Genomic DNA, 27,947 nt, shown 5'->3' with positions numbered 1-27,947 from the left:
GCTAAATGGGTCAAATGACTATCGCCATTCCAGTTCTCACCGAAGGCCAACAACTTAACTCATATTTTAAAAAAATACCCTCTATCCACAGCCACGATTTGACAACCATTCCTGCTCCATTGCAGTTTTCACTTTCAGGGTAGCTTTTTGCTGTGTGTTGACATTGATTGATTGACGTCCAGCGTCTCATTGCCATTGGCCAGCCACTATTCGAGGACGACGGGGCCGTCCGCCCTAACGTTTCCTATTGGCCGAGCGCCTTTTGATTGACAGCGATGTCGTTTGGGCCGGCGTTTCCCATTGGCCGAGGTAACATGGAAGCTGACAATGTTACAGTGGTTGCGGAAGTGGTGTGGGGCATTCCAATAGTCGAGAGGATCTTGTGTTCACGGGAGAAGCCAGAGAGCTCTGCGCTGACGAGGAGTAAAAATGCAACGATGGGATCCTGGAGGAAAGTAACTTGTCTACAACTCGCTTGTCCGCATCGATTGCCGGTTATAAAATCTTTTGGAGACGTAACAAGACGTTAATTGCGCCCAATAAATTGCAAGTGCCTTTATTTTTTAGTTCAGCTAACGTTTTTCTCAGCTTGTATCTAATGAAATGGCTGTGTAATGGGGTTTTCTTTTTCTTTCTCTTCCACCATCTGATCCTAGTGATTTAAAGGGGCAGGGCACCGCTCCTTCCCGATTCCTTCACCTCACTATCAGAGTGAAAGGAAGAGATGGTGCGAGTGTACAACTGTCACCCGTTCGCCGCCCAGCTGATCGTTCCCGTTCAACACGAACCGGATACTTTGTGCTGCGGCCGGGATACTCTCTTCGTGGTCTCCGCCGGGTGTAAAATCGAAGCGTTCAGCGTAACAGAGGTCGGATGCCAGCCCATCTGCTCCTTTAACGCCCTCGGGAAAGTCCAGAAAATAACGTTCAGTGAAATAGGTAAAATGTTTCCGCATGGCATTCCTTAAGTTAGTGCATATGAAGACGAGATCAATAATGTGTTAGTGAAACGATTCACTTATTCATTTATGTTGTGCCTCCTATTTCTCCCCATCCAGCTTGCTATCTTGTAGCAATCGAAGAGAAGAGTAATGTACTGTCCCTACGGGTCTACTTCAACTGGAAGGGATGCCAAGCTCAAGGGAAGTCCCGAGTTGGCGTACGGATCGTGGGGCATATGCTGCAGGCTCCATTTGAAGGAGCAGCCAAAGATCAGATGGAAATCATCGAGGTGCCGCTTTCGGAGCCCCCAGTCTCCGTTTCTTGTTGCCCCATCAAGGGGGACTTGGTGGTTGGCTGCCACAACAAGGTGGTTTTCTTCCGGCTGAAGAAGGTGGCACTGGCTGGTCAGAGCCCCGTGTTCGATTTCGAGCGATTTCTGGTGGTGCACGTCAGTTTGAAGCTGCTGGAAGTGGCGTTTTGCAATGGCTGCTTGGCCATGATAGCGGACCTGGAAGTGTTGGTGCTGAAGTTAGAGAGGGCCAGACAAGTGGAGAACACAGCGCAGCAACAGGCTGGTCGGAAAACAGCATCAGTCAACAAGGCCACCGACATAGAAAGCAGTGACACTGGAGAAGGTCAGTAGAAAACCGAGCGCCTGTGCTGACCTGAGCTTCTACGTTTTGAATATTTAATTCTCTGCAAATTAATACTGGCAGTCAGACCTCATTGGCACTCCTCTTGCGTCTGAGTCAAAGACCATGGTCTAGCTTGTAACTCCCAATGCGGTGGTGTGCAAGTGCTTTGAGATCATCTGAGGAGCTAAATTGATACACCACCATTTGTGTAAAACAACCCCCTGAAACTTTGGAGGAAAGAAAAGGGCATTCGTTTAGTCTCCTGCGTAGTATTCTTCCCCAATCAGCATGATAGAGAGATTAGGATGTCATTACCCCCGGCAGCTTTTGTGGGAACTCACTGCATGTAACAGACAGCACCGTGGTTAGCACTGCTGCCTCGCAGTACCAGGGATCTGAATTCAATTCTAACCTCAAGCGACTGTCTGTGTAGAGTTTGCCCATTCTCCCCGTGTCTTCATGGGTTTCTACTGGGTGCTCTGGTTTCCTCCCACAATCCAGGGATGTGTAGGCTAGTTGGTTTGCCCATGATAGATTGTCCTCTAGTGTTCGGTATTGTACAGGCTGAGTGGAATAGCCATGGTAGGAATGGGGCTACAGGGATTAGAAGGGGGGGGGGTTTCTGGGTAGGATGCTCTTTGGAGGGTTGTTGCAGATGCAATGGGCTGAATGGCCTCTATCTGCGCACTCGGGGATTCTATGACATTGGAGGCTTGGACTTCTCTGTTAAAATACTGATCATATTTTATCAGGGGAAGGGGTCAGTTAGCTCAGTTGCCTGAATGGCTGGTTTGCAATGCAGAGTGATACCAACACCACAGGCTCATTTCCCACACTGGCTGAGCTTTCCATGAAGGATTTGCCTTCTCAACCTCCGCTTCATCTTTAGGTATGGTGGGCCCTGGTCCCTCCCCCACCTCCCTTGCCCCTCCTTCCTCCATCCTCATCCCTCTCGCTGCAGGAAGAGAGTGGGAGTGTGTTCTTGTGCAACTATGGTCCAGTAGGATTATGGCAATTCCATATTTCAAAAGTTTTCACATTGATTCTAAATTGCTTTTGATTTATGCCGTGGACACACAAGATGTTCCTTAAATACGCATCTTCATATTTTCAGGATAGAGGATATCTCTAGATCTGCAATGGTGAAAGTTGATTTAAAATCAGCAGTCCAGAGAGGGGCAGAGATGTGAAAGTTGTTCATGTTCATGATTGCCAAGACTTGCTAGAAATGTGTCTAAGTGAATGCCAGGTTGGGATCTAATTCAAACAGTAATTGCTGGAGAAACTCGGGTCGGCCAGCATCAGTGGACAGAAAGTCAAGTTAATGTTTTGAGTCGAGTGACCCTTCATCAGTTGTCTCATCTGCCAAGTCTGAAGTACTGGAGAAAAGTTACTGGACTCGAAAAGTTAACTCTGCTTTCTCTCCGCACTTGAGTTTTTCGAGCAACTTCTGTTTTTGTTTCAAATCTCCAGCATCTGCCCTTCGTGGTTTTATTTTAGGGGCTATGCTCCAATCTGACTGGGACCCCCTTTTCTTTCTGAACAGTCAAAAGAAAGTTCATACATATTGTTTATTTGAGATTTCAGGCAACAAATAACCATTTAGGAAGGGCATCAACACTTGTACTGTCTGACCACCAAAAACGGAAGAGCCAATATTTCAGAGATAATGGGAACTGCAGATGCTGGAGAATCCGAGATAACAAAGTTTGGAGCTGGATGAACACAGCAGGCCAAGCAGCTCCTAAGATGCTGCTTGACCTGCTGTGTTCATCCAGCTCCACACTTAGTTAGCCAGTATTTCAGGTAAGGTGGGGTGGGGGGGAGAAACATTTGTTGGGATGAACAAGTGAATTAGAAACTTTTAACCCGCACTCATTCAACATTTTGATTAAGACAAGGCAAATGATGCAGTGTAAAAATCCAGTGCCCCGTCCTGTAACTCTCTGCACTGAGAGGGCCTTGCTGCCTAAACGTTCATAGTTTTGTATTTAACAATATCTGGGATGGTACCATGACGTGGCAATTACGAATCATTTGCCTTGAGCATTGAACAATATGGGGGTGACGCGCGTAAATTTCAGTTCCGTAGAAGCCTGGCAGATGATGCAAAAGTGGTTGGGAAGACGAGTGGTGAGGATGATACAACTATCTGCAGAGGGATATAGACAGGTTAAACAAATAAACAAAACTTAGCAGATGGAATATAAAGTGGGGAAATATGAGATCATGCACTCTGGTGAAATATTATTGAAATTGAGAAAGACTGCAGAAAGCTACAGAGCAGAGGGATCCTCCTGCATGAATCATAATAAGTTAGCATCCAAGTTCAGCAGGTAATAAAGAAGGCAAATAGAATGTTGACTTTTATTTCAATGTGGATGGAATACTAAAATAGGAAGGATTTGCCAGGACTATACACACAGTGGGAAGACTGAACAGCTTTGGGCCAGCTTATTTGAGGAAAGATATGATAGTATTGGTGGCAGTCCAGAGAAGGTTTACTAGGCTGATACCAAGTATGGAGGGATTGTCTTGTGAGGAGAGATTTGTAGATTGGCTCTGTGTTCCTTGAAGAAAGAAGAATGAAAAGGCAACATCTTTGAAATATTCAAGATTCTTGGGGGCTTGTCAGGTTAGTTCAGGAGAAGTTGTTTTCCCCTCACGGGAGATCCTAGGACCAGGGAGTATAATCTCAGAGTAAGGGGTAACATGATTAACACAGAGATGAGGAGGAATTTCTTCTCTAGGGTAATTTATCTATGGAATTCTTTAGCACAGTGTCATTATGTGTATTAAAGGCTGAGGTTGTCAGACTTTTCAACCTGTAAGGGAATCAAGGATTATCAGAGGTGTGGAGTTGAAGATTATCAGATCAGCCATAATCTAATTGAACAATGGAACCGCCTCGATGGGCTGAATAGCCTATTTCTACAACTACGTCTTATCATTGCTCCTCAGATAGATCTGAACACACCCATGTAACGATTCGAAGGAGATCGAGGGCTCGTTTCTGATGTCCTGGCTTATTTTATGTATGACTCAGCCAGAGCTTGTAAACAGATCACCTGGTTATTATCACATTACTGCTTGGGTTTTTGTGCAAATTGACTGCAGAATTTCTTGCCTTCCAGTAACGATTCCAGTTTCACTTAGATGTCAAGTGTCTCTCGATAGGAATATGCTAAATAAACTTTGCCTTTTTTTCAGTTGAAAGGAAAATCCTGTGGAGAACATATCAGATATCTCTGATTAGTAGCTGATGATATCCAGCCACTGGTAGAAATTACCTCTCACTCAGACAGTAGGATGGTGCTGCTAGTGGCCCATGCTACAAGGATGTCAGCCTATCTCAGTCTTAATGCATTTGTGCAATTTTTATTTTTCAAGCAGCATCTCTGAGCCAAGAACAGGATGAATTCATTTTCTTCCAAAGGCCTTTGGAATTACTTGGTGAAGACACTTGGGGGTCTGGAGTTGTGCTCAATTTGGAGTGGACAGGTGCGGAAAGTTTGACAACTGAGCGGCATAATAATGTGTACTTACGACAGATACTATACAGGTGAGGCAATGTTGATCTTTAGAATTTATAAACTGTCACTTCATTGTATTCAGTTCTGGTTGCCGCATTACTGGGGGGATGTAAGGAGAGGGTGCAGAAGAGGTTTACCAGGATGCAGCCCGCATTAGAGGGTATGATCTATAAGAAGAGGCGGGACAAAATAGGGTTGTTTTCTCTGGAGCGGCACAGGCTGAGGGGAGACTTGATAGAAGTTTATAAAATTATGAGATGCACAGGTAGGGTTGATGTGCAGAATCTTTTTCCCAGATGTGAAATGTCTAATACTGGAGGGCATGCAATTAAGGTTGTGGGGAGGGGGGGAATGTTTTTCCTTTACACAGACTGGTTAGGAGCCTGAAGCACATTGTCAGGAATGGTGATAATGGGAACTGCAGATGCTGGAGAATCCAAGGTAACAAAGTGTGGAGCTGGATGAACACAGCAGGCCAAGCAGCATCTCAGGAGTACAAAAGCTGACGTTTCGGGCCTAGACCCTTCATCAGAGATCATCACTTTGTTATCTTGTCAGGAATGGTGATGGAGACAGATGCAATACATTTAAGTAATTTTTGAATGAGCTCATGAACGAGAAAGGAATGGAGGTGTAGGGGTCATGGATGGCAGAAGGAATTAGTTTAATTTGGCATTGTGTTTGGCACAACATTGTAGGCTCAAGGGCCTGTTCCTGTGTTGTACTGTTCTATGTCACTGTTAAGGCTCCTGTATAAAACTAATTTTAATGAGCACTCTGAATTGCATTTGCCGAACACATTAAAATAGTATTAAATTTGATTTTCATTTTGGAATAAATCATTTTCATGTAACCAGCCACTCTTGGATCTTCCCACGTGACTTTCGATCGGGTCAAAGAAACTTTTTACATTTGTGGACAGGATGTTGGTATACTTAGTAAGGTACATCCATAATTGCTTCAAACTAGTTAGCCTTCTCCACAGAGCCTTTCAGAGGGCATCAGAGTCAACCACATTGTTGTAGTCTGGTTTCACATCCAGGCTACACTGGGTAAGGATGGCAGATTTACTTCCATAAGTGACTTTTATGACAATTGATGTGATTGCATTAGTCAGGCTTTTCTTAATTCCAGATTTTTTTTTTGGAATTTTCATTTCACCATCCTGCCATAGTGGGATTTGACCTCTTGTTCCCAGAACAATTTCTGGATTACTCGTCCAGTGACATTAACACGTTGCCATGAAGCCTATGATCCTGCTGCTGTCAATCTAACCAGCTATTAGATACTGTCTAACAGCATGGGTCAATTTCAGATTTTGTTTTAATGCCTGTTAGCTTTACCAAAGGAATTGGAAAGCTGAAATATGCGAGAAGGAATGTAATAAGTCTTTCATTGATTGAACATGGGCTCAAACTTGTGGCCTGCCATATAGAATCGTGATCTTGGCCACATTGTCCTGGTTTCAACTATGAAATGCAGTGTAGGTCAGGAATTGACACTTTGACTGTATTCATCAACGGGAAAGGACACACGTAAGACAAATTTCAGTTGTAACTTCTTTTCGTTTCTTTGAACTGGTTCAGATCAGACCAGACTGCCCTGCAGGGAACTGCAGGGAATTATACCCTTGGGGTATAATTGCCAGACTATTAATCTAGAGACCCAGGTAATACCTTGGCAACCTGGTTTCAAATTCCGCCAGAGACTCTGAAATTAAGGGTTCAAAAATGACCGTGAGACCAAAGTCGATTGTTGGAAAAGTTTAATGTCCCGTAGGGAAGGAAACTGCCACCCGTACCTGGTCTGTCCTACGTTTGACTCCAGACCCACAGCAATGTGGTTGACTCATAACTGCCCTTTGAGCTGTAAATGCTGGCCTCGCTAGTGATGCCTGGATTGACCAGCATTTATAACTTATTCGTAATAGCCCAAAGGACAGCTAAGAGACAACCACATTGCTGTGAATGAATAGACAAATGAGTGAATGGGGGGAAAAAAAGTGTTGTGATAATAAAGGTCAAGTGAATTTTTGACAGGGTGTGAATGGAATCTGATTTCCAAAATATGCTGGATTTATGCATGAAAATCAAATCAGTTGTCTTTGATGGATTAGACACTGAGAAACTTTCAGCTGACTAGGGAGGAGTGGTGGTGGTGGTAAGGGAAGGGAATGTATGAGTAACGGAGATCATTAACCAGAAACCACAGATTACATTTAACTGGTAAAACACTGGAGCAAAATGTATGCAGCATATTAGAATGCTCTGGAGTGCCCTTCCTCAAGGTAATCAAAGCAGATTTAAAAGTTAACTCTCTTTTACAATGGGAATTTGATGTAAAACTTCAAAACAAATTGCTGGAATGTGGTGAAAGTGAGAGAATTGGAACTAATTACATAGCTCTGGCATAGACGTGAGAGTTTGAATGGTCTCTAATTGTACTACATCATTTTGTTCTCTTTCCGATTTGAAATCTTGAATTGTCTTCTCCCAAGCCTTCCATCCAAAAACATTCTTCTATGTGTTAGCCTCGTTTTTGTGCTTCCAGAGCTTAAGAATACATCACCTGTTCCCAGATTCACTGTTCATAGTCATCATCAACATTTGGCAAGCAGCAGATACCAACCAATAACTTCCATTCTTACTCCTTTCCAAATTGGGATTTTTTGTTTAAATGGGGAGCTTGCAGGGGATGATTGTAGTAGTTTGTTGCATGCAAAGGGACGTCCAGCTAGTGGGAGGCCTTTAAAAGTGTGATAACTAGAGTCCAAGGTCTATATGTTCCTGTGAGGGTAAAGGGCAAGATTGGCTAGAGTAGGGAACTCTGGATGACAAGAGATATTGAGGCTTTGACTAGAAAGACGGAGGAGTGGTAATGGCTCAGGTGCAGGCAGCTGGGATCAAGGGAATCCCTGGAGGAATGTAGGGGATACAGGAGTTTACTGAAGAAAGCAATCAGGAGGGTGAAAAGGGGGCACGAGACAGCTGTGGCTGAGAAGATTAGGGTGAATCCAAAGAGATTCTTTCAGTATATTAGAGGAAAAAAAAACTAGAAAGAGAATATGACCCATCCAGAACCAAAGTGGACTTTTGGTGGGCTACTGCAGGAGATGGGCAAGATCCTCAATGAATATTTCTCCTGTGTTTACCGCGGAGAAAGACGTGAAGTCTTGGGAACCTGGGGATGTTAGTGACAATTTCTCGGGAACAGTCCAAAAAACAGCAGAGGAAGTCTTGGAAGTATTAGAATGTATAAAAGTGGATAAATCTCTGAGTCCTGATCAGATGTATCCAAGAATCCTGCAAGAGACTAGAGAAGAAATTGCAGGGGCTCTAGCTGATATATTTGCATCATTGTTAGCCACGGCTGAGGTCCTGGAAGATTGGAGGGTAGCAAATGTTGTGCCCTTATTCAAGAAAGGTTGCAAAGAAAAGCTTGGGAATGAGAGACCAATAAGTTTAATATCTGTGGTAGGTAAGTTACTTGAGAAGATGCTGAAGGATAAGATATCCATGCATTTGGAAAGACAGGGTTTGATTAGGAGCAGTCAGTATAGCTTTGTGTGTGGGAGATCATGCCTCGGAAATCTGTTAGAGTGCTGTGATGAAGTGACCCTGAAAGTTGATAAGGGCGGGGTGGTAGATGTAGTCTATGTGGATTTTAGTAAGGCCTTTGATAAGGTTCCATATAGTAGGCTGCTCTGGAAGGTTAGATCGCACGGAATCCAGGGAGAGCTGGAAAATTGGATACACAATCCTCTGGATGGTAGGGAGCAGAGAGGAATAGTGGGAAGATGCTTATCTGACTGGAGGCATGTGACTAGTGGTGTGTCTCAGGTGCTGGGCCCATTGCTGTTTGTTATCTATTATCAATGATTTGGATGATAATGTACAAGGCATGATTGCAGTTGTGTGGACAGTGAGGAAGGTTGTCAGAAATTGCAGCAGGATCTTGATCAGCTGGAGAAGTGGGCCGAGAAATGGCAAATGAAGTTTGATACAGATAAGTGTGAAGTGTTGCGTTTGGAAAGTCAAATCAAGGTAGGAGTTTTATGGTGAATGGTACACCCTTAAGGAGTGTAGTGGAACAGATAGACCTTGGAGTTCAGGTGCACGTTTCTCTGAAAGTGACAGGTAGACAGGGCAGTGCAGGAAGCTTTTGGCACACTGGCCTTCCTCAGTCAGGGCATTGAGTATAGAAGTTGGGAAGTTATGTTGCAGTTGTACAGTACATTGGTGAGGCCCCACTTGGAGTATTATGTTCAGTTTTGGTCACCTGGCTATTGGAAGGATGTTATTAAACTGGAAAGAGTGCAGAAGAAATCTACAAGGATATTGCCAGGACTCAAGGGGCTGAGTTATAGCAGAGGGTTGGACAAACTAGGACTTTTTTTTTTGTTTAGACCCTATGAGATTGAGAGGGGGGGGATCCTTTAAAGAAGTGCATAAGATCATGAGCGGAACAAAAACAGAAGTTGCTGGAAAAGCTCAGCAGGTCTGGCAGCATCTGTGAAGGGAAAAACAGAGTTAACGTTTCAGGTCCAGTGACCCTTCCTCAGAACTGCTCTGTGGGAGCGTCACCAGACCCGAAGCGTTAACTCTGATTTTTTTTTTCTTCACAGATGCTGCCAGACCTGCTGAGCTTTTCCAGCAACTTCTGTTCTTGTTCCTGATTTACAACATCCGCAGTTGTCTTGATTTTTATTAAGATCATGAGAGGCATGGATAGGGTGAATGTACTCAGTCTTTTTCCTGGGGCTGGGGAATCAAGGACTGGGGAGCATCACCTTAAAGGTAAGAAGGGATAGAATACATGGGAAACTAAGGGCAACTCTGTTACACAGAGGGTGTTATGCATATGGAATGAGCTGCCAGCGGAAGTGGTTGAGGTAGGTACAATAACAACATTTAAAACGCATTTGGATGAATACACAGATAGGAAAGGTTTAGAAGGATGTGGGCCGAGTGCAGGGAAATGGGGTTAGCGTGGATGGACATTCGGGTTGGCATGGACCAGTTTGGGCCAAAGGGACTGTCTCTGCGCTGTAGGACTCTGAGTCTCAATGTATAATTTTTAAAGATGAATTGTAATTTTGCTTTTTTTTACCCCTATTCAAAGGCGTTTTGCTCCTGATCTGGCTCACATTTACTCTGTTGAAGAGACTGCTCTGCATTCCCTTCAGTTACTCCCGATGTTTGCTACAGGTACTGTAACTTGCAGCACAAATTCTAGATTGGATTTGTTCGGTTAACATTGGACTTCAGGGGGTTTCAGTGTAAAATTTTGCCTTTGGCAATACAACCTTGAGGAGGTAGGGGAGAGAGGGAGTTTTTGTGTGTCTGTGCCTGTGTCTGAGAGACGTGGCTTGCTGGTTAATCCATAGCATGAGCTAATCAGCTCTTCCCAATCCCTTGAACAGAACATGTAACCAACCGTTGTCTAGATTTTTTTGCATTCTGCCAATATTTCCATTTATTTTCCCACAATTTTATTTTTGTTTCCCTTTGTTCAAATCAGCCATCTACTTTCTTACCATTGTCTTCGCTCCTTATTGCAATTGCTTTTCTCTCCCAGGTTCTTTTATACTGAACCTCTTCCCATTGTCTGACCCAGAATTAATTTCCATTCCCAAGTCCTGGTCTTTTCTGGTTCTCTCAAGTCAAAACTCTCTTTGCTTTCAAACCTTATGTTGTATCATTTACATCCTAGCAATTTCCCAGCATTTAAACTGCAAGTATCCCTTTAGCTGTGGAACGGGGTCAAATCAACTGAGTGAAGTTAAAGAAAACTGATTTTTGAAGGGAAAGGGGGCTCAGGGTGGGAGGGAGCAGTTAATTGAAGAGAAAAAAGCAAACAAAAACAATCAGAGATGGTAAGAACTGCCGATGCTGGAGTCTGAGATAACACAGTATGGAGCTGGAGGAGCACAGCTGGTCAGGCAGCATAAGAGGAGCAGGAAAGCTGATGGGAGTTTTCTATAGGCCTCCAAATAGTTCCAGAGATGTAGAGGAAAGGCTAGCAAAGATGATTCTCAATAGGAGTGAGAGAGACAGGGTAGTTGTCATGGGGGACTTCAACTTTCCAAATATTGACTGGGAACACTATAGTTCGAGTACTATAGATGGGTCAGTTTTTGTCCGGTGTGTGCAGGAGGGCTTCCTGACACAATATGTAGATAGGCCAACAAGGGGCGAAGCCACATTAGATTTGGTACTGGGTAATGAGCCTGGCCAGGTGTTAGAATTGGAAGTAGGTGAGCACTTTGGTGATAGCGATCACAATTCTGTTATGTTTACTTTAGTGATGGAAAGGGATAGGTGTGTACCACTGGGCAAGAGTTATAGCTGGGGGAAAGGTAATTACGATGAGACTAGGCAAGATTTAGGGAGCATAGGATGGAGAAGGAAACTGCAGGGGATGGGCACATTAGAAATGTAGAGCTTATTCAAGGAAAAGCTCCTGTGTGTCCTAGATAAATATGTGTCTGTCAGGCAGGGAGGAAGCTGTAGAGTGCAGGAGCCGTGGTTTACGAAGGAGGTGGAATCTCTGGTCAAGAGGAAGAAGAAGGCTTATGTTAGGATGAGATGTGAAGGCTCAGTTAGGGCGCTTGAGGGCTACGAGGTAGCCAGGAAAGACCTAAAGAGAGAGCTCAGAAGAGCCAGGAGGAGACATGAGAAGTTGTTGGCGGATAGGATCAGGGTAAACCCTAAGGCTTTCTATAGGTATTTAAGGAATAAAAGAATGACGAAAGTAAGATTAGGCCCAATCAAGGATAGTAGTGGTAAGTTGTGTGTGGAGTCAGATGAGATCGGGGAAGCGCTAAATGAATATTTTTCAACAGTATTCACTCTAGAAAACGACAATGTTGTTGAGGAGAATACTGAGATACAGGCTACTAGACTAGGTGGGATTGAGGTTCACAAGGACGAGGTATTAGAAATCCTACAGAGGGTGAAGATAGATAAGCCCCCTGGGCCAGATGGGATTTATCCTCGGATCCTCTGGGAAGCCAGGGAGGAGATTGCCGAGCCTTTAGCATTGATCTTTAACTCGTTATTGTCTACAGAAATAGTGCCAGACGACTGAAGGATAGCAAATGTGGTTCCCCTGTTCAAGAAGGGGAGTAGAGACAACCCTGGTAATTATAGACCAGTGAGCCTTCCTTCAGTTGTTGGTAAAGTGTTGGAAAAGGTTATAAGGGATAGGGTTTATCATCATCTAGAAAATAATAAATTGATTAGGGATAGTCAGCACAGTTTTGTGAAGGGAAGGTCATGCCTCACAAACCTTATTGAGTTCTTTGAGAAGGTGACCAAACAGGTAGATGAGAGTAAACCGGTTGATGTGGTGTATATGGATTTCAGCAAGGCGTTCAATAAGGCTCCCCACAGTAGGCTATTGTACAAAATGCAGAGGAATGGAATTGTGGGAGATATAGCAGTTTGGATCGGAAATTGGCTTGCTGAAAGAAGGCAGAGGGTGGTAGTTAATGGGAAATGTTCATCCTGGAGACCAGTTACTAGTGGTGTACCGCAAGGGTCGGTGTTGGGTCGACTGCTGTTTGTCATTTTTATAAATGACCTGGATGAGGGCGTAGGAGGATGGGTTAGTAAATTTGCAGACGACACTAAGGTCGGTGGAGTTGTGGATAGTGACAAAGGATGCTGTAGGTTGCAGAGAGACATGGATAAGCTGGGCTGAAAGGTGGCAAATGGAGGTTAATGTGGACAAGTGTGAGGTGATGCACTTTGGTAGGAGTAACCAGAAGGCAAAGTACAGGGCTAATGGTAAGATTCTTGGTAGTGTAGATGAGCAGAGAGATCTTGGTGTCCATGTACACAGATCCTTGAAAGTTGCCACCCAGGTTGACGGGGCTGTTAAGAAGGCATACAGTGTTTTAGCTTTTATTAATAGAGGGATTGAGTTCCGGAACCAAGAGGTTATGCTGCAGCTGTACAAAACTCTGGTGCGGCCGCACTTGGAGTATCGCGTACAGTTCTGGTCACCGCATTATAAGAGGGATGTGGAAGCTTTGGAAAGGTTGCAGAGGAGATTTACTATGATGTTGCCTGGTGTGGAGGGAAGGTCTTACGAGGAAAGGCTGAGGGACTTGAGGCTGTTTTCATTAGAGAGAAGAAGGTTGAGAGGTGACTTAATTGAAACATTTAAAATAATCCGAGGGTTTGATAGGGTGGATAGGGAGAGCCATTTTCCTAGGATGGTGATGGCAAGCATGAGGGCGCACAGCTTTAAATTGAGGGGTGAAAGATATAGGACAGCTGTCAGAGGTAGTTTCTTTACTCGGAGAGTAGTAAGGGAATGGAACGCTTTGCCTGCAACGGTAGTAGATTCGCCAACTTTAGGTACATTTAAGTCGTCATTGGATAATCATATGGACGTACATGGAATAGTGTAGGTTAGATGGGCTTGAGATCGGTATGACAGGTCGGCACAACATGGAGGGCCGAGGGGCCTGTCCTGTGCTCTAATGTTCTATGTTCTATGGGTCAGATCGGGACCCTTCTGCAGGCCCTCACTATGTTAAACAGAAACATTAGTTTATTTTAATAAAAATGTACAAAGTATTTTATAGGCAGCCTAGAGAGATCCAGGAAAAATATACAAAAACTACTATAAAATGACTGCAGAGATAATGGGAACTGCAGATGCTGGAGATTCCAAGATAATAAAATGTGAGGCTGGATGAACACAGCAGGCCAAGCAGCATCTCAGGAGCACAAAAGCTGACGTTTCGGGCCTAGACCCTTCATAAAATGACTGCAGATGAGTGGACAGAAAGAAACTAAAGATGAAGAAAACAGGAAATGCAAGCTTTTGAGAAAGAGGAAGACGTGAGAGAGATTGAGACTGACTGACAAGAAGGTGACAACGAGACAGGAGAGGAATACTTCTCTTTTTTTTAAAAAAAGAAAATTGTCCTTGTGACGTGAATGTCACAGCCTAGGCCAGTCCTAATTGCCCAGAGATAACAGGAACTGCAGATGCTGGAGAATCCAAGAGAACAAGGCGTAGAGCTGGATGAACACAGCAGGCCAAGCAGCATCTTATGATGCTGCTTGGCCTGCTGTGTTCATCCAGTCCCATGCCTAATTGCCCAGAGGACAGGTCAGAGTCACCCACATTGCTGTGGGTCTGGAGTCACGTGTAGGCCAAACCAGGTAATAATGGCAATTTTCTTCCCAAAAGGACATTAGTGAATCAAAGGGGTTTTTCCCAACAATCAGCAATCATTAGACTCTTAATTCCAGATTTTACTTTTCATTGAATTCAAGTTCCACTGTCTGTCATGGTGGGATTTGAACCCAGGTCCTCAGAAAATTACCAGGGTCTCCTGGATTAAAAGAACAGTGGTAACACCACTAGGCCATTGCTTTCCCATTATTTTGTTTCTCTCTTTAACGATCACCCACTGGGCATTTTCGTGTTTAAAGGCGGCACTGTGGCTCAGTGGTTAGCACTGCTGCCTGTCAGCACAGGGACCTGGGTTCGATTCCACCCTCGGGCGACTGTCTGTGTGGAGTTTGCACATTCTCCCTGTGTCTGCGTGGGTTTCCTCCGGATGCTCCGGTTTCCTCCCACAGTCCAAAGATGTGCAGGTTAGGATGGATTGACCAGGGTAAATTGTCCGTAGAGTTCAGGATGCGTAGATTAGGTGGGTTATAGGGTGGGACGCTCTGAAGGTCAGTGCGGACTCGTTGGGCCAAAGGGCCTGTTTTCACACTGTAGGGCTTCTGAGTCTGCGCCATTGCTAGGCTCATCTACTTTTATTACAAAAGTTTCGAGGAATCACAAGGCAGGCTGTTTTGAGGAGAGAGATTCAAAAGTCTTTTTTGGAGAGATTAGAGAAATTAGGCCTGTTTTTCACTAGAATTTAGAAGGTTAAGGGTGGTCTGATTGAAGTCTGCAAGATGTTGACACTAGTTAAAGACAAACTATTTCCAATGGTTGGAGATTCTAGAACTAGGGGACGTAGTCTGAGAATTATGGCCAGACCGTTCAGGAGAGATGTTAGAAAGGGTGATGGATGTTTGGAATTGTCTTCCACAAACAGCAGTCGATGCTGGATCAGTTATTAATTATAAATTTGAGATGGATAAATGTTTTGTTGAGCAAAGGCCTTAAGGAATATGGGCCAAAGGGAGGTGCCTAGAGTTTGGGCACAGGTCAGCCACAATCTCATCGAATGGTGGGACAGGTGTGAGGGCCTGAATGGCCACCATCTGCCTGATGTTCTAGAACAAAAGTATTAACACAGGGTCCCAGCTAGTTTAGTTGCATATCTGTTGAATATATGTAAGTCAGTCAGTCCCTCAATGGTAAGCCAATGCCAGGCATTCCAGCTACATTAGCGTAGAGTGTGTTGGGGATATGGAATGCGCTGCTGGCAGTGGTACTGGAGTCAGATACATGAGAGACATTTAAATAGCTTTTGAATAGGCACATGGAGGATACTAAAATGAAGGATAGATTGATCTTAGTAGGATAATAGGCCAGCACAACATCGTGGGCTGAAGGACCTGTACTGTTCTATGTTGTACAAGCAGCCCAGCTCCAGTTGTCACTATTTCACTGTGGTGAGAACGCTTCGCACATCAGCTCAGCTGAACCTTGCAGTGTCTGATGTTCCCTGTTGCGCTGTTGATGTACAGGCTGCCACCAAAGTACTTGTCCAGTTCTTGATCTGTCTGCAGATCATGTTGTTAACCACTCAAATCAAGTCAAATGATGTCTTTGATAGATCTAATCATAATAGTGTTTCGTGTATTTTTCGAAAAACATCAGAATAATGCATGTATCTTTTCTTTTGGTCTAGGAGATTCAGAATTGGCTGCTGGTTCTGGGAAGAAGGACAAGCAAGTGCTCAGCCTTTTCTGTTTCTTTTCCTTGCCACACGTAGGCTGTTTGTATGCAGTTGGCAATATGGTACAGCAGCTCTCCACCTATAACTATCCAGAAAAGGCCAAGCAAGCAGTGATTAGTCCTCAGTTTCTGCACGTCATCACCAGGTACGAAGAAATTCAGTCAAAGAATATTCTGCATCCTAGCCATCAGATCGTTTAACCTGTGCATTAGGAGCCAAGGTTGGTTCTTCAAGCCTGCTCCACCATGCAATTAGATCATGACCTAATCAGTTTGTGTTCCCGGTTCCATATACCCTTGCTAACCTGTGATTTCTTTTCCTCGCAAGAATCTACCTCTACCCTAAAAGATAGTCAATAGTACCCCACTCTACCCCACTCTACCACACTCTGAGCTAGAGAGTTACAAAGTTTTTCCATCTTCAGAGGAATTTTCTTTCGTCAGTGTTATAAAATGGTGGTCTCTAACCTTTAAAAGACAAAGAGGCCTCCTGTTGTGGATGTCTCCAGAACTAAAGCACATTACTTTTAATGTCCATATTGGAGAAACCACCTTATTAAAGCAATCAAATCACCACCACCTCTAAGCTCTAGCCCAATCTTTCCTCACTAAAATAACTCTGCTCATTCCAGTTATCAGTAAACCAACTCTGCACTTCCTCTGAGACATTTGCATTCTTCCTTAAGTAAGGGAGACCACAACAGCGCACAGTACTCAATTTGTGGTCTTACCATTGCTCTGTAGAACTGAAACATAACATCCTTATTTTTGTGCTCAGTTCCTCTTGTAACAAAGTCCAACATCCCATTAATTTTCTTCATCGCTTGCTATTCCTACATATTTCCTGACTCACGTATGAGAACTCCTAGATCCCAGTGCACTTTGGAATTCTGCAGTCGCTTCTGTTTAAATAATACTTTTTTTAAAAAAGATTCCTGCCGAAGTAAACAACTTCATTTTTTCCTGCTTTATCGTGATGGAAACTTTTCAAAAATGTAACACATTTTGGAAATTTAATGTGCTACTTCATTGGCAACCCTTTTTAAACTCTAGCGTGAAATCCAATGAGACCTAGACAAACATCAAACTGCAGCTCTCTGTTTGTTCGGTACTATTTCTATATCACAGGGTGACTCAGTGGTTAGCACTGCTGCCTCAGTGCCAGGAATTCTGGTTCAATTCCACCTTCGGGTGACTCTGTGGGGTGTTTGCACATTCTCCTCGTGTCTGTGTGAGTTTCCTCCAGATGTTCGAGTTTCCTCCCATGGTCCAAAGCTGTGCAGGTTAAGGTGGTTTGCCCATTGTGTCCAAGGATGTGCAGGCTAGATGGACTAGAGATGGGGAAATGTAGGGTTACAGGGATAGGCTGGGAGGGGCTGTCTTGGTGGGATGCTCTTCAGAAGGTCACTGTAGAGTCTGAGGTAGAATGGTCTGCTTCCACACTGTAGGGATTCTAGTGACATTAATATTGCCAAGTTCCACTCTTCCTTCAATATTCAGATGCACAGTATTCAGAATATGAATATTGTATGTTCTGTAGTTGTTATAACACAGACAGGGAAATAAATCAGTCCTTATACCTTGTATTCACATCACAGTAAAGTTAAATTATTGAGGATCCCTGATACTACACTGATGGATCCTAGCTGGACTTTCGGATAACCAATGCCAGACTTTGAGTAATTTTCAGTCACAAGGTTTGTATCTCAAACAAAGACTTAACTATTTATTAAATACATAACTGTAGCTGAGAGGAAATTAAACATCGTAGAATCTCCTACAGCGTGGAATCGGGCCATTTGGCCCAACAAGTCCACACCGACTCTCCAAAGAGCAACCCACCAGACCTTATCCCTGTAACCCTGCATTTCCCATGGCTAATCCACCTAACTTATCGCTGTCGCTATGGGCAATTTAGCACGGCCAATCCACAAACTCCACACAGACAGTCGTCCAAGGCTGGAATGGTAGTCTAATTAAATTGATTAAATATGGTAATCTAATTCATGTTTATGCTTTATACCTGAAGTTCTGTTTTTAGCCCCCTTTCATACAAAGGACAGCCTGGCAAACAGACACCGTTAAGACAGAAGTAAAAAAATTACCAAAAAAAACTGGCCAGAATATTTAAATGGATTTCATGATGCATTGTTTCACAGGCATAAATGTGGAATCCTGGTTATTTTCCTGAAATGTTGATCAGGGTCACTTTTTCGGTTCATTCATGTAAAAGGTAGCAATACTTCTAACTCAGTGTTCTACAGTCTGGACTTCCAAAATTTGGTCTGGAAGATTAGGCAGGGAGCTTTCAAATGTCATGCTATGTCATCAACCAAACTCACTTCCTCAGAAAAATAATATTCCTCCCTGAGGCCCACTGTCTTTCTCAAAGCCTCAATTACCATTGAATGTGGGTTCTGTTCCAGACTCGACAGAACCAGGTACTGACTTCATTAATAGCCAGCCTCTGCTATCCGTTTAAACAGAATGCCCCTTCCAGGATCACTGTCTCCAGGAGCCCTTTTTATTCGAGAATCAGCTTGCAATTAGAGTGCAAGCCTGGCTTCTCAAATAAATGAAGTTTTTTAAATCTGTTCTTTTTCTTTATAGAACAAGTTGTTTCAAATTCCATAAGTCATCTTCAACTCCAATCTGAAATTTATAAAAGAATAAAATAAAGTAGAACCATAAAAAATTAACAAGGGTTTGACAATAGTGAAGACAGGAGCAAAATATTTTGATTACATTTACTATTTCTTTATCTACAGTTAATACTCCATTTTGTCAGCGCCCACCCACCGTCCCATGCCCCCCCGAGGGCCAATACTCATTTTACATACTTTACCCTTTTAGATACCCGAATTAGGGTATTTAGACAGAATTGGGCATACAAGGTTTGGGTTGCACAGGAGGTGCAGAAAGCTGAGATCAGCATTAGCAAGATCAACATGAGGTTTGAAATTAGATAGGTTCACTCAGCAGTCTAATAATGGCAGTGAGGAATCTTTTCTTGAACCCATTGGTACGCATGTTCAAGCTTCTGCCTGATAGAAGAGAGTATTATTGGGTTCGAATGATGTTGGCAGCCTTTCTGCAGCAATGCGAAGTATAGATGGAGTCCATGGTTGGGAGACTGGCTTTCATGATGGTCTGGGCTGTGCACACAACTTTCTGCAGTCTCATACGATCCTGGGAAGAATGGTTACTGCACCAGGCCGTTATGCACCTGGACAGAATGCTTTTTGTGGTGTACCTGTAAAAGTTGGTGAGGGTCCTTGTGGACCATATCCCAAATTGGACGTCATTGATTAATTTCATGAAGTGTAAATGAGCTCCATAGAGAGACACCTGCAAGCTGCCTGATTTTGACATTGGCATGTTGTGTTAGCCTCTAGATGATACAAATTGCTTAGACAGAACTTGAGACACTTCTCACCATTGTGAGAGAATATTTTAAATTCAGCATCCTGGCAGAGTCCTTATCTCAACATGTGCAGTAAACGTAGAAAATTCTGGAAATACTCAGACCTTGTAGAAGTGTCTGACAGAAATAGGGTTAATGTTTCAAGACCTCGACGTTTCTTCATAATTTGGAAAAAAGTTAGAAATATATGAGATTTTGAACAATTAACCTTCACGCCACTTCAAGTACCAGACAATAACCAATTGCCAGGCCATTCTAGCCACAAACACTGACCTAATCCTGACCTTCAATAGCAAAAACCCCACCATACAGAGCTGCATTAGAACACTGTTTAAACAAATCATATCATACCCCAGAATTCCGGAGAATGGAAGAGTTCAGGTATTGCCCTTCTTCAGTTCTGTTTGTTGGCTGCTGCTTTCCTCCAGATGCTGCCCGGCCTGCTGTGTTCTTCCAGCCTCCTGTTTTTCTACCTTGGTTCCAGCATCTGCAGGCTTATTGTCTCTAAAGGTGTAACTTGGACCCTGGTGGGTTCCAGTTGCAAGTAGAAATTGCTGTATTCAGGATCAGGCTGAGCGAGATGGAGAGCAGGGATTCAATATGTTTTAGGCTGAAGAATTGGAGAGATCTCGGGCTACGTGGTAGATGGAGGTGTAGATGATTGGACATTGTTTAATTTGTCTTTGTTCCTGCCGTTCACACTTCTAGTTAGTTTGTTCGCACCATGAAGTTTATTGTTATTTAATTTTGCCTGCCTCCATCTGATCACAGACCTTCCCTACTTCCTCCCTCTTCCCTCTTTTCTCTTGTTTTAAAATCTAAAACATTTCTAACTTCTCCTGGTTCTGAGGAAGGTCACAGATTTGAAGTGCTCTCTCCATTTCTATCTAACAGAGGCTATTAAACTTGCGGAGTTCTTCCAGCATTTTGTGTTTTTATTTCACGTTTCCATCATTCAATGCATTTTGCTTGAAATTAGAGGAATGTCATTAATGATGGTGACTTTTCAATGGACAATCAATGGATTGTTCCCTCTGAGTGATCAGTGATATCTGCCATTCATTCTTATTCACTAATCCTAACCCATCTCACCCCTGACTTGTGCCTTTGTAGATGGTGTAGAGGCTTTAGGTAGACAGGAGATCATACCATAGAATCCCTACAGTGTGGAAGCAGGTCATTTGGCCCATTGAGTCCACTCCAACCCTCTGAACCCTCCTATCCCTGTAACCCTGCATTTCCCATGGCCAACCTAGCTAACCTGCACATCTTTGGACTGTGAGAGAAAACTGGGGCACCCGGAGGAAACCCACCCAGACACTGACAGAATGTGCAAACTCCACACAGACAGTTGTCTGAGGCTGGAATCAAACTGGGGTCCTGGTGCTGTGATGAATTACTCACTGCAGAATTCTGGCCAATTGTAATCCCCAAGGACCTGAAGAAGGGTCTAGGCCTGAAATGTCAGCCTTCCTGCTCCTCTGATGCTGGTTGGCCTGCTATGTTCATCCAGTTCTACACCTAGGAATCTCAGTTTCTAGGTGAATATTGGTTCTTATGCATAAGACAGAGTGGGTGGAGCAGGTAAGGAGAAAACGATAGGTGGGGATAGAGCCAAAGAGAGGGAAGAACAGTTGAACTGACAAAGGTGTGGTTAAGAGTGGGGGGTGCAGTGAATAGCTATTAATGGGGACTGCTAGTGGCTGACAATGGGTTGTGTCTAATAGCAAACTATGTGATAACAAGGCCTGGGATGTGGGTGTTGGGGTATGGACATGGGAGAGCTCAAGTCCTAAAATGATTGAACTCAATATTGAGTGCAGAAAGCTGCAGGATCCCCAAGAGTAAAATGAGGTAGTGTTCTTCCAGCTTGTGCTGAGCTTTACTGGAGCACTGCAGCAAGCCTGAGACACAGATGTTGGCCAGGAAACAGGGTGGTGTGTTAAAGTGGCAGGCAACTGGAAGCTCCAGGTGTTTTTAGTGGACAGGATTAATTTACAGTCATGGTTGATTCCTAGAGTATTTCTTGTTCCATACTAGAAATGCATTCAGGCTTGTGAGCAGCTTGGATGCTATTGAGAATATGACAGCGAGAATATCAATGTCACACTGTACCACAGCAACATGCCAGTCTACCAACACAAACCGAACATGAATCTCAAAATGTTAACATTCAGCTTTAGCAAGTAGTTAGAAAGGTAAATGAAATGTTGATCTTCATTGGAAAGGCTGATGAAGTATAAAAGTGGTGAAGGCTTATTAATAAGTCTTCAGGTCATTGGTGAGAGCACAGCTAGAATTCTGTGCATTGTTCTGGTCTCTTTCCTTGAGGAAAGGTAATTCCACATTAAAAGGTTCACTGGGCATTTTGCTGGAGTGAGGGAGTTGCCTTACAAAGAAACGCTGAACAGTTTTGACCTATACACGTTAGAGTTCAGAAAAATGAGTGACAATTTTGAAACTCATAAGATTCAGAGAGGTCTTGACAAGTTCGATGCTGAGGGGATGCTACCCCTCATGAGGGAATCCAGAACTAAGTGCACAGATTAAAAATAAGGAGTCTCCCAATTTAACATTGAGTTGAGGAGGAATTTCTTCTGAGGGCAACAAGGATTTGGAAATTCTCTTCCACAAAGAGGTTGAGTTTTTGATTACATTCAAGGCTGAGTTCAGTTTTTGATCTGTGTGCAAGTCTGAATCTCGTGGATTGGAAGGAAAAGGGAGTTTTAAATTGATTTAGCTAAGACTTAATTGAAAATAAACTGAGCAGGCTCAAAAGGCCTACTTGTGCTCCTGTTTCATTTGATCTCATCTTACGTTTGCATTCCAGCTTCTCTCTAGAAACACATTTGTCAGTAAAATCACAGGTGTTTGTAAACATCCTCCTGCTAGTTCCTGGTTATAATACTTGTTATCTAACGATTGCCCCATGACAGGAGTAACTTGCTGTGTTACACAGTCAGGTGCAGTTCAGTCGCTGCTCGAGATAAGGATCCAGAGATGGACACAAACAACAAGGTAACTTGCTTTGGTTTGCTCTAGAACGGGGCAACCATCGGTTAGAAAGAAATCACGGCAACTTTCAGTTCTTTTCAATCAGCTCAAACTTAGCAACCATTCTTTGTTACTCTTGAAACCAAGTGAAACAACTACATTCTTAAACAATAACACAAGTACAGTTCGCAAGAAACGAGAAAGATATAAATGCTCTTTGAATACCGCCAAAGGACCTTTAACATCTAATAGACGAGACAAACAGTCGAGGGGAGGTGGTCACATAATTAATGTCACTAGACCAGTGATCCCGAAATCCAGGCTGTAACATTCTGGGAGCAACGTTCAAATCCCATCATGGCAGATAGTGAGTGAAATGTGAATTTGACAGAAATCCGCAGTTTTAAAAAAAAACTAGCCTAAGGAAATATGTATTCACTGTGAGTTGTGGTAAAGACCCATCTGCTTTGTTAATGTGCCCTCAGTGTTACAATTGTGACAGAAGGAAAGCACTGATAATCAATTTAAAATCAAAATCAAATCTGAAACAAAAACAGAAACTGCTGGCAGATGTGGCAGCAAATGTAGAGAGAAGAATAGACTTTTTTTTGAGTCGTCCTTTGAAACTCCAACCTGATTTTTCTAGCTTTATTTTGCCATTACTCTTAATCCAGGCCCACTACTAATGCAATAGCGTTATTAATATTAATGTGTGTAATTCAATTACAAAAAATGCCTGATTGCTTCTCTTTAGTACTGTTACCAAAAAGAACCGAAACATAGAAGTAAAAGCAGGGGGAGGCCATTTCAGCCCCTCGAACCTGCTCCTCCATTCTTCACGATCATGGCTGAAAGAGGACTCCTAATTAAATCAAATTTAATCCATTTATTGTGAATAAAATCTACTCCTAAAACAAGCTACAAACGCTGCTTAACATCACAGATATGATTCAGAATTAGGCTATGTGCCCTTAATATCTTCTGTCTCTCTCTCTGTCTCTGTGTCTGTCTCTCTCTCTCTCTCGCTCACGCGCTCTCTCTCTCGCTCACGCGCTCTCTCTCTCGCTCACGCGCTCTCTCTCTCGCTCACGCGCTCTCTCTCTCGCTCACGCGCTCTCTCTCTCGCTCACGCGCTCTCTCTCTCGCTCACGCGCTCTCTCGCTCTCTCACTCTCACTCTCACTCTCACTCTCACTCTCACTCTCACTCTCACTCTCTCACTCTCACTCTCTCACTCTCACTCTCACTCTCACTCTCACTCTCACTCTCACTCTCCTATCACCCCTATGGGCCAAGAGTCTGGAAAAATGAGATGAAATGTAATGACTCTCGTGTCCATTGAATTTCCTACCAATGAGGTTGAATTGCTGGCAGCTGTATATTTAACAGTAGATATCCAGCTCTGATTCCAAACAGTTTAGATTTGAATCTGAGAGAATTGGTCACAGTCCGTTACTTCAGTACAGAAATACAGTTATTTAGTTACACTTCGGTTCCCAGACACTTGCAGGGAGATTCATACAGCTTCACGCTACCATTTTTGCTCTGACTACTCGGATTGTAGGACACACTTCTATGTCCAAAGAGGCTTGTTAGGCAACTTAGCATAGGAGCCCCAGTCCTCTCAAAGCCAGGCTTATTTAAATAGAGAAGATAATAAACCCTGTCTCTTATCTCCTCTGCTTTTCTGTTTCTCCAACATCACTTGATTTCTAGTAAAAAGGAAGTGGTTTGCACACTCATTAAACCGTTAATCTCCATGAAATTACATGGTAAAACGCTTCCTAATCTGTAGAATGTCTAAATAGCCCAAAGCTTCCAGCATTTCCCCTATTGCCATTGAATAAAAGCATGTATATCTGGTAAGGGAACGATGTACATTGTCTTTACCTCTCAGCACAGTGTGGAGCTGGAGGAACACAGCAGGTTGGGGAGCAGGAAAATCAGTGTTTCAGATCAGGACTACGGAGGGGTTAGGGAGCTGGGAAATAAATAGGAGGAGGAGGGGTGGGCATGGGGGAAGGTAGGTGAGATGGTGATAGGTGAATGCAGGTAGTGGATAGTGGGAATTGGTCAGTGGGAAGGCTGGGGCTTATGGGTTGGAAAGAAAATTGACAGATTGTGTCAGGTCAGGGAAGGAGATGAGAGGAAGGGTTGGGCATGGGGTGAGGCGAGAGATCGGGAGATTTGAAAATGAGTGTTTTCTACGTTTCGGCCATCGGGCGGTAGGCTCCCGAAGCGGAATATGAGGAGCTGCTCCTCTAGTTTATGTGTGGTGCCATTGTGACACTGCAGGAGGCCCAGGATGGACATGTCACCCAGGGAGTGGGAGGGGGAGCTAGAATAGTTGACCCCGTGAACGAGGAGATGATTATAGCTTATAAGGTGCAGATGCTGCATGAATCGTTCAGAGTCTGCGCTTGGCCTCACCGATGTAGAGGAGACCACATTGGGAGCAACGGATACAGTTAGACCAGGTTGGAGGTTGGACAGGTGAATCCTTTTGGAAAATTTGTCTTGAGCCTCTGATGGAGGGGAGAGGGGAAGCATGGGGCCGGTGTCCTTGGTTTGTTATACATATATCTCCAGACCAACAGCAATGTTCTTGACTCTTAATTGCCCTCTGAAATGCCCTAGCAAACCGTTCAGCTCCCTGTTCCCCCGAGGGAAATTTGCACCAAGCATATCCACTCAGTTCTAGAACAATTTGGATTGAGCACCAAACACTGATGTAAGCAGACACCCCCATACTCCATGAACAGTTAAACAAGAGTCTCAGAATCACAGAATTGTTACAGAATAAAATGAAGCCATTTGGTCCGACACAAATGTGGTAGCTCTCTACTGGAGATATTTGCCAACACCAGCACTCTCAGGGTGGGGGCTGGGTTAGGAGTGATTGGGAGGAGTTGCTTTGGTGGTAGTGGGGAGACTTAAACTGGTTGGCCGTGGTTCATAAGCAGAAGTATTACCTACTGAGGTTAATCTTGAATTTTCCCATGAAGTACCCGTTGAGGTGGGGAGGGGAAATAGAGTTTGGCCTCTATACACTTCAGCATTGGACTTCATATTTACCCATTGATTGCGTAATTGTTTCTCTTGTTGGATTTCCCCTTGGATAGGCCTGTCCGCCATTTTTCATGCCAGTGAGTGCTTTGCGTATGCAGTTGTTTATTGGACTAAGAGCTGTGTGCCTTTCCCGAAACCACTTGGTCGTGTTGGCTAAGACAGAGGCCCAAGTCCCAGATAGACCAACCAAGTCAAAGAAGCAACCGTGAGTACAAAGTTTCTCCTTCCTATCATTCCACATCACTTTGACATAAAAACATCTTCTGGTGCATTCATTCTGAGGAAGAACATGTGAATTGAAGACACAAAAATGATCTGAATGTTTATTGATGAGCAGAGTCTTAATGTTGCTTTCCTAGCCCATCTCTGTTACCATCACCATAACATTTAGGGTCAAGCTGTTTGAGGATCCCACTACAGTTGAATCCTTTTTGATTATTTGAATATATGTTTTTAATCTCTAGGCATTAACATCAATTTGTGTAAAATGTTGAAATTCCCTATGGGTTGGTCCATCTGTGCTGGATTTCCTGAATACATTGCATTGCTTAATTCTGCTGGATTTCTGTTTGTATCTTCACGTTAATAATTTTAGATCAATTTACATAGAACATAGAACAGTACAGTACAGGCCCTTCAGTCCACGATGATGAGCTGACCTATTATCCTATCAAAGATCAAACTACCCTGCATACCCTAAATTTTACTATCATCCATGTGCCTATCCAAGAGTTGCTTAAATGTCCCAAATGTAGCTGACTCTACTACCATCGCTGTCAGCGTGTTCCACCCTCCCACCTCTCTGTGTGAAGAACCTACTTCTGACATCTCCTTATACCTTCCTCTAAGCACCTTCAAATTATACCCCCTCATGATCACATTTTTCTTTTCAATTCCTATCATTTGGTGCCAGGCTGCCATTCTGAATAGAACCCTACTCCACACAGACAGACAAACACAAGAAAGGTTTACCAGGATGTTGCCAGGAATTGAGGGTTTGAGTTATAGGGTGAGGCTGGGACATCGTTCACTGGAGGCTAGGAGGTTGGGGGGGTGATCTTACTGAGGTCTATAAAATCATGAGGGGCATAGATAAGGTGAAGAGTAAAGGTCTTTTCCTGTGGTTGGGGGAGTTCAAAACTAGTGAGCATGTTTGTAAGGTGAGAGGAGAAAGTTTTAAAAAGGACGTGAGGGACATTTTACTTTTACAGAGTGGTTCATGTGCGGAATGAACTTCCAGAGAAAGTGGTGGATGTGGGAACAGTTACAACATTTAAAAGACACTTAGATAACTACATGAATAAGGGATGTTTGGAGGGATATGGGCCAAGCTCAGGCAGATGGGACCAGTTTAGTTTGGGAACATGGTCAGCATGGACTGGATGGACCGAAGGGTTTCTTTCTATGCTGTACAACTCTATGACTCTCTAATTCAACTCGACTAGAGGGCAACTTTGCAGGACTGCATTGAAAGTGTGAATTTAATATAGTTCACTCAGTTTTGGTGAATGTTTTGTTTACTGGGTGGATAATTCCTTGATGCTACTGCACAAAGTTGGTCTTCAGTTGATTTAGTGCTTTTCTCTGATTGCCACTTCCTCTTACCATTTAACTCCAGGCTGATTTAATACCATGATTCCATTGTAGGCCTCAGAAATCCAAGGCTGCTAATAAAATGCCATCAGCTACGAGCGAAGCTGGCTGGAACTTGTATTGCCTTCAAATGATTTCAACAATTCAGTTGTGCAAGGAGATGGTGAGTAGTTGGTATTTGCCATTGGTGTGATAATTGGATGCCGTGCCATGTGTGACTGTTGTCCGAACTCTGTTGCAGGTTGACTACAGCAAGAGATACAAGGCCTGCAGTCCGCAGAGTTATGTCCATCTGCTCAGTGAAGCCCACCTGATGTTAAAGGCAGCTCTCCTGGACCCTGATCTATGCAGCCAGACTGACAGGGCAGAATTAGTGTCAGCTTTCAAGGAGAACTGCACCCAGCTGGGGGACTGTTACAGCGAGTATGCGTTTCCATGTTTTGTTGAGCAGCTTTATTTCCATTGCGATGCTATTGATTTAACATTGGCACAGAGGGTGGCTAGTTCAGCCTCAAGGCTAGGTCACATGGTGGCTGGTCACATGATATCTGCAAACAACATGACGTTTGCTTCCTACAGATTGGGTCTGTATCTGGAGTAATCTGCACGCCGGACTTCAGCACACATTCACACTGGAAGAAGTCCATTGCAAATATCCAGGAATGGAGGGTTTGAGTTATAAGGAGAGGCTGTACAGGCTGGGACTTTTTGCAATTGAGTGTAGGAGGTTGAGAGATGACCTTGTAGAAGTTCATAAAATAATAAGGGGTATGGATAGGGTGAATGACAGGTCTTTTTTTCAATGGTGGGTGGATTTCAAGACTAGGCGGCATCTTTTCAAGGTGAGAGGAGAAAGATTTTAAACAAGAATACTG

At 43.6% G+C, this 27,947-nt stretch overlaps 1 protein-coding gene across 2 annotated transcripts in view; it reads left to right on the top strand.

Moving 5' to 3' along the window:
* The first annotated feature begins 278 nt into the window (after positions 1-278).
* Positions 279-27,947, top strand: part of hps3 (HPS3 biogenesis of lysosomal organelles complex 2 subunit 1) — a 54,130-nt gene continuing 26,461 nt past the window's right edge. Inside the window, exons 1-10 of one of the 2 annotated variants that reach the window (XM_048542798.2) lie at positions 279-546; positions 657-938; positions 1,058-1,576; positions 4,967-5,138; positions 10,231-10,316; positions 15,947-16,139; positions 22,354-22,435; positions 25,533-25,684; positions 27,127-27,235; positions 27,314-27,495. In XM_048542798.2, coding sequence (XP_048398755.1) covers positions 725-938; positions 1,058-1,576; positions 4,967-5,138; positions 10,231-10,316; positions 15,947-16,139; positions 22,354-22,435; positions 25,533-25,684; positions 27,127-27,235; positions 27,314-27,495 — 1,709 coding nt within the window. In that variant the 5' untranslated portion in view covers positions 279-546; positions 657-724. The remainder of the gene's footprint in view (positions 547-656; positions 939-1,057; positions 1,577-4,966; positions 5,139-10,230; positions 10,317-15,946; positions 16,140-22,353; positions 22,436-25,532; positions 25,685-27,126; positions 27,236-27,313; positions 27,496-27,947) is intronic. The other variant, XM_048542799.2, reaches the window with a different exon arrangement.

This window comes from Stegostoma tigrinum, chromosome 14 (assembly GCF_030684315.1).
Source record: "Stegostoma tigrinum isolate sSteTig4 chromosome 14, sSteTig4.hap1, whole genome shotgun sequence".
NCBI lineage: Eukaryota > Metazoa > Chordata > Chondrichthyes > Orectolobiformes > Stegostomatidae > Stegostoma > Stegostoma tigrinum.
The sequence above is the reverse complement of the archived record's forward strand: the minus strand, read 5'-3'. Positions and strand labels throughout refer to the sequence as shown.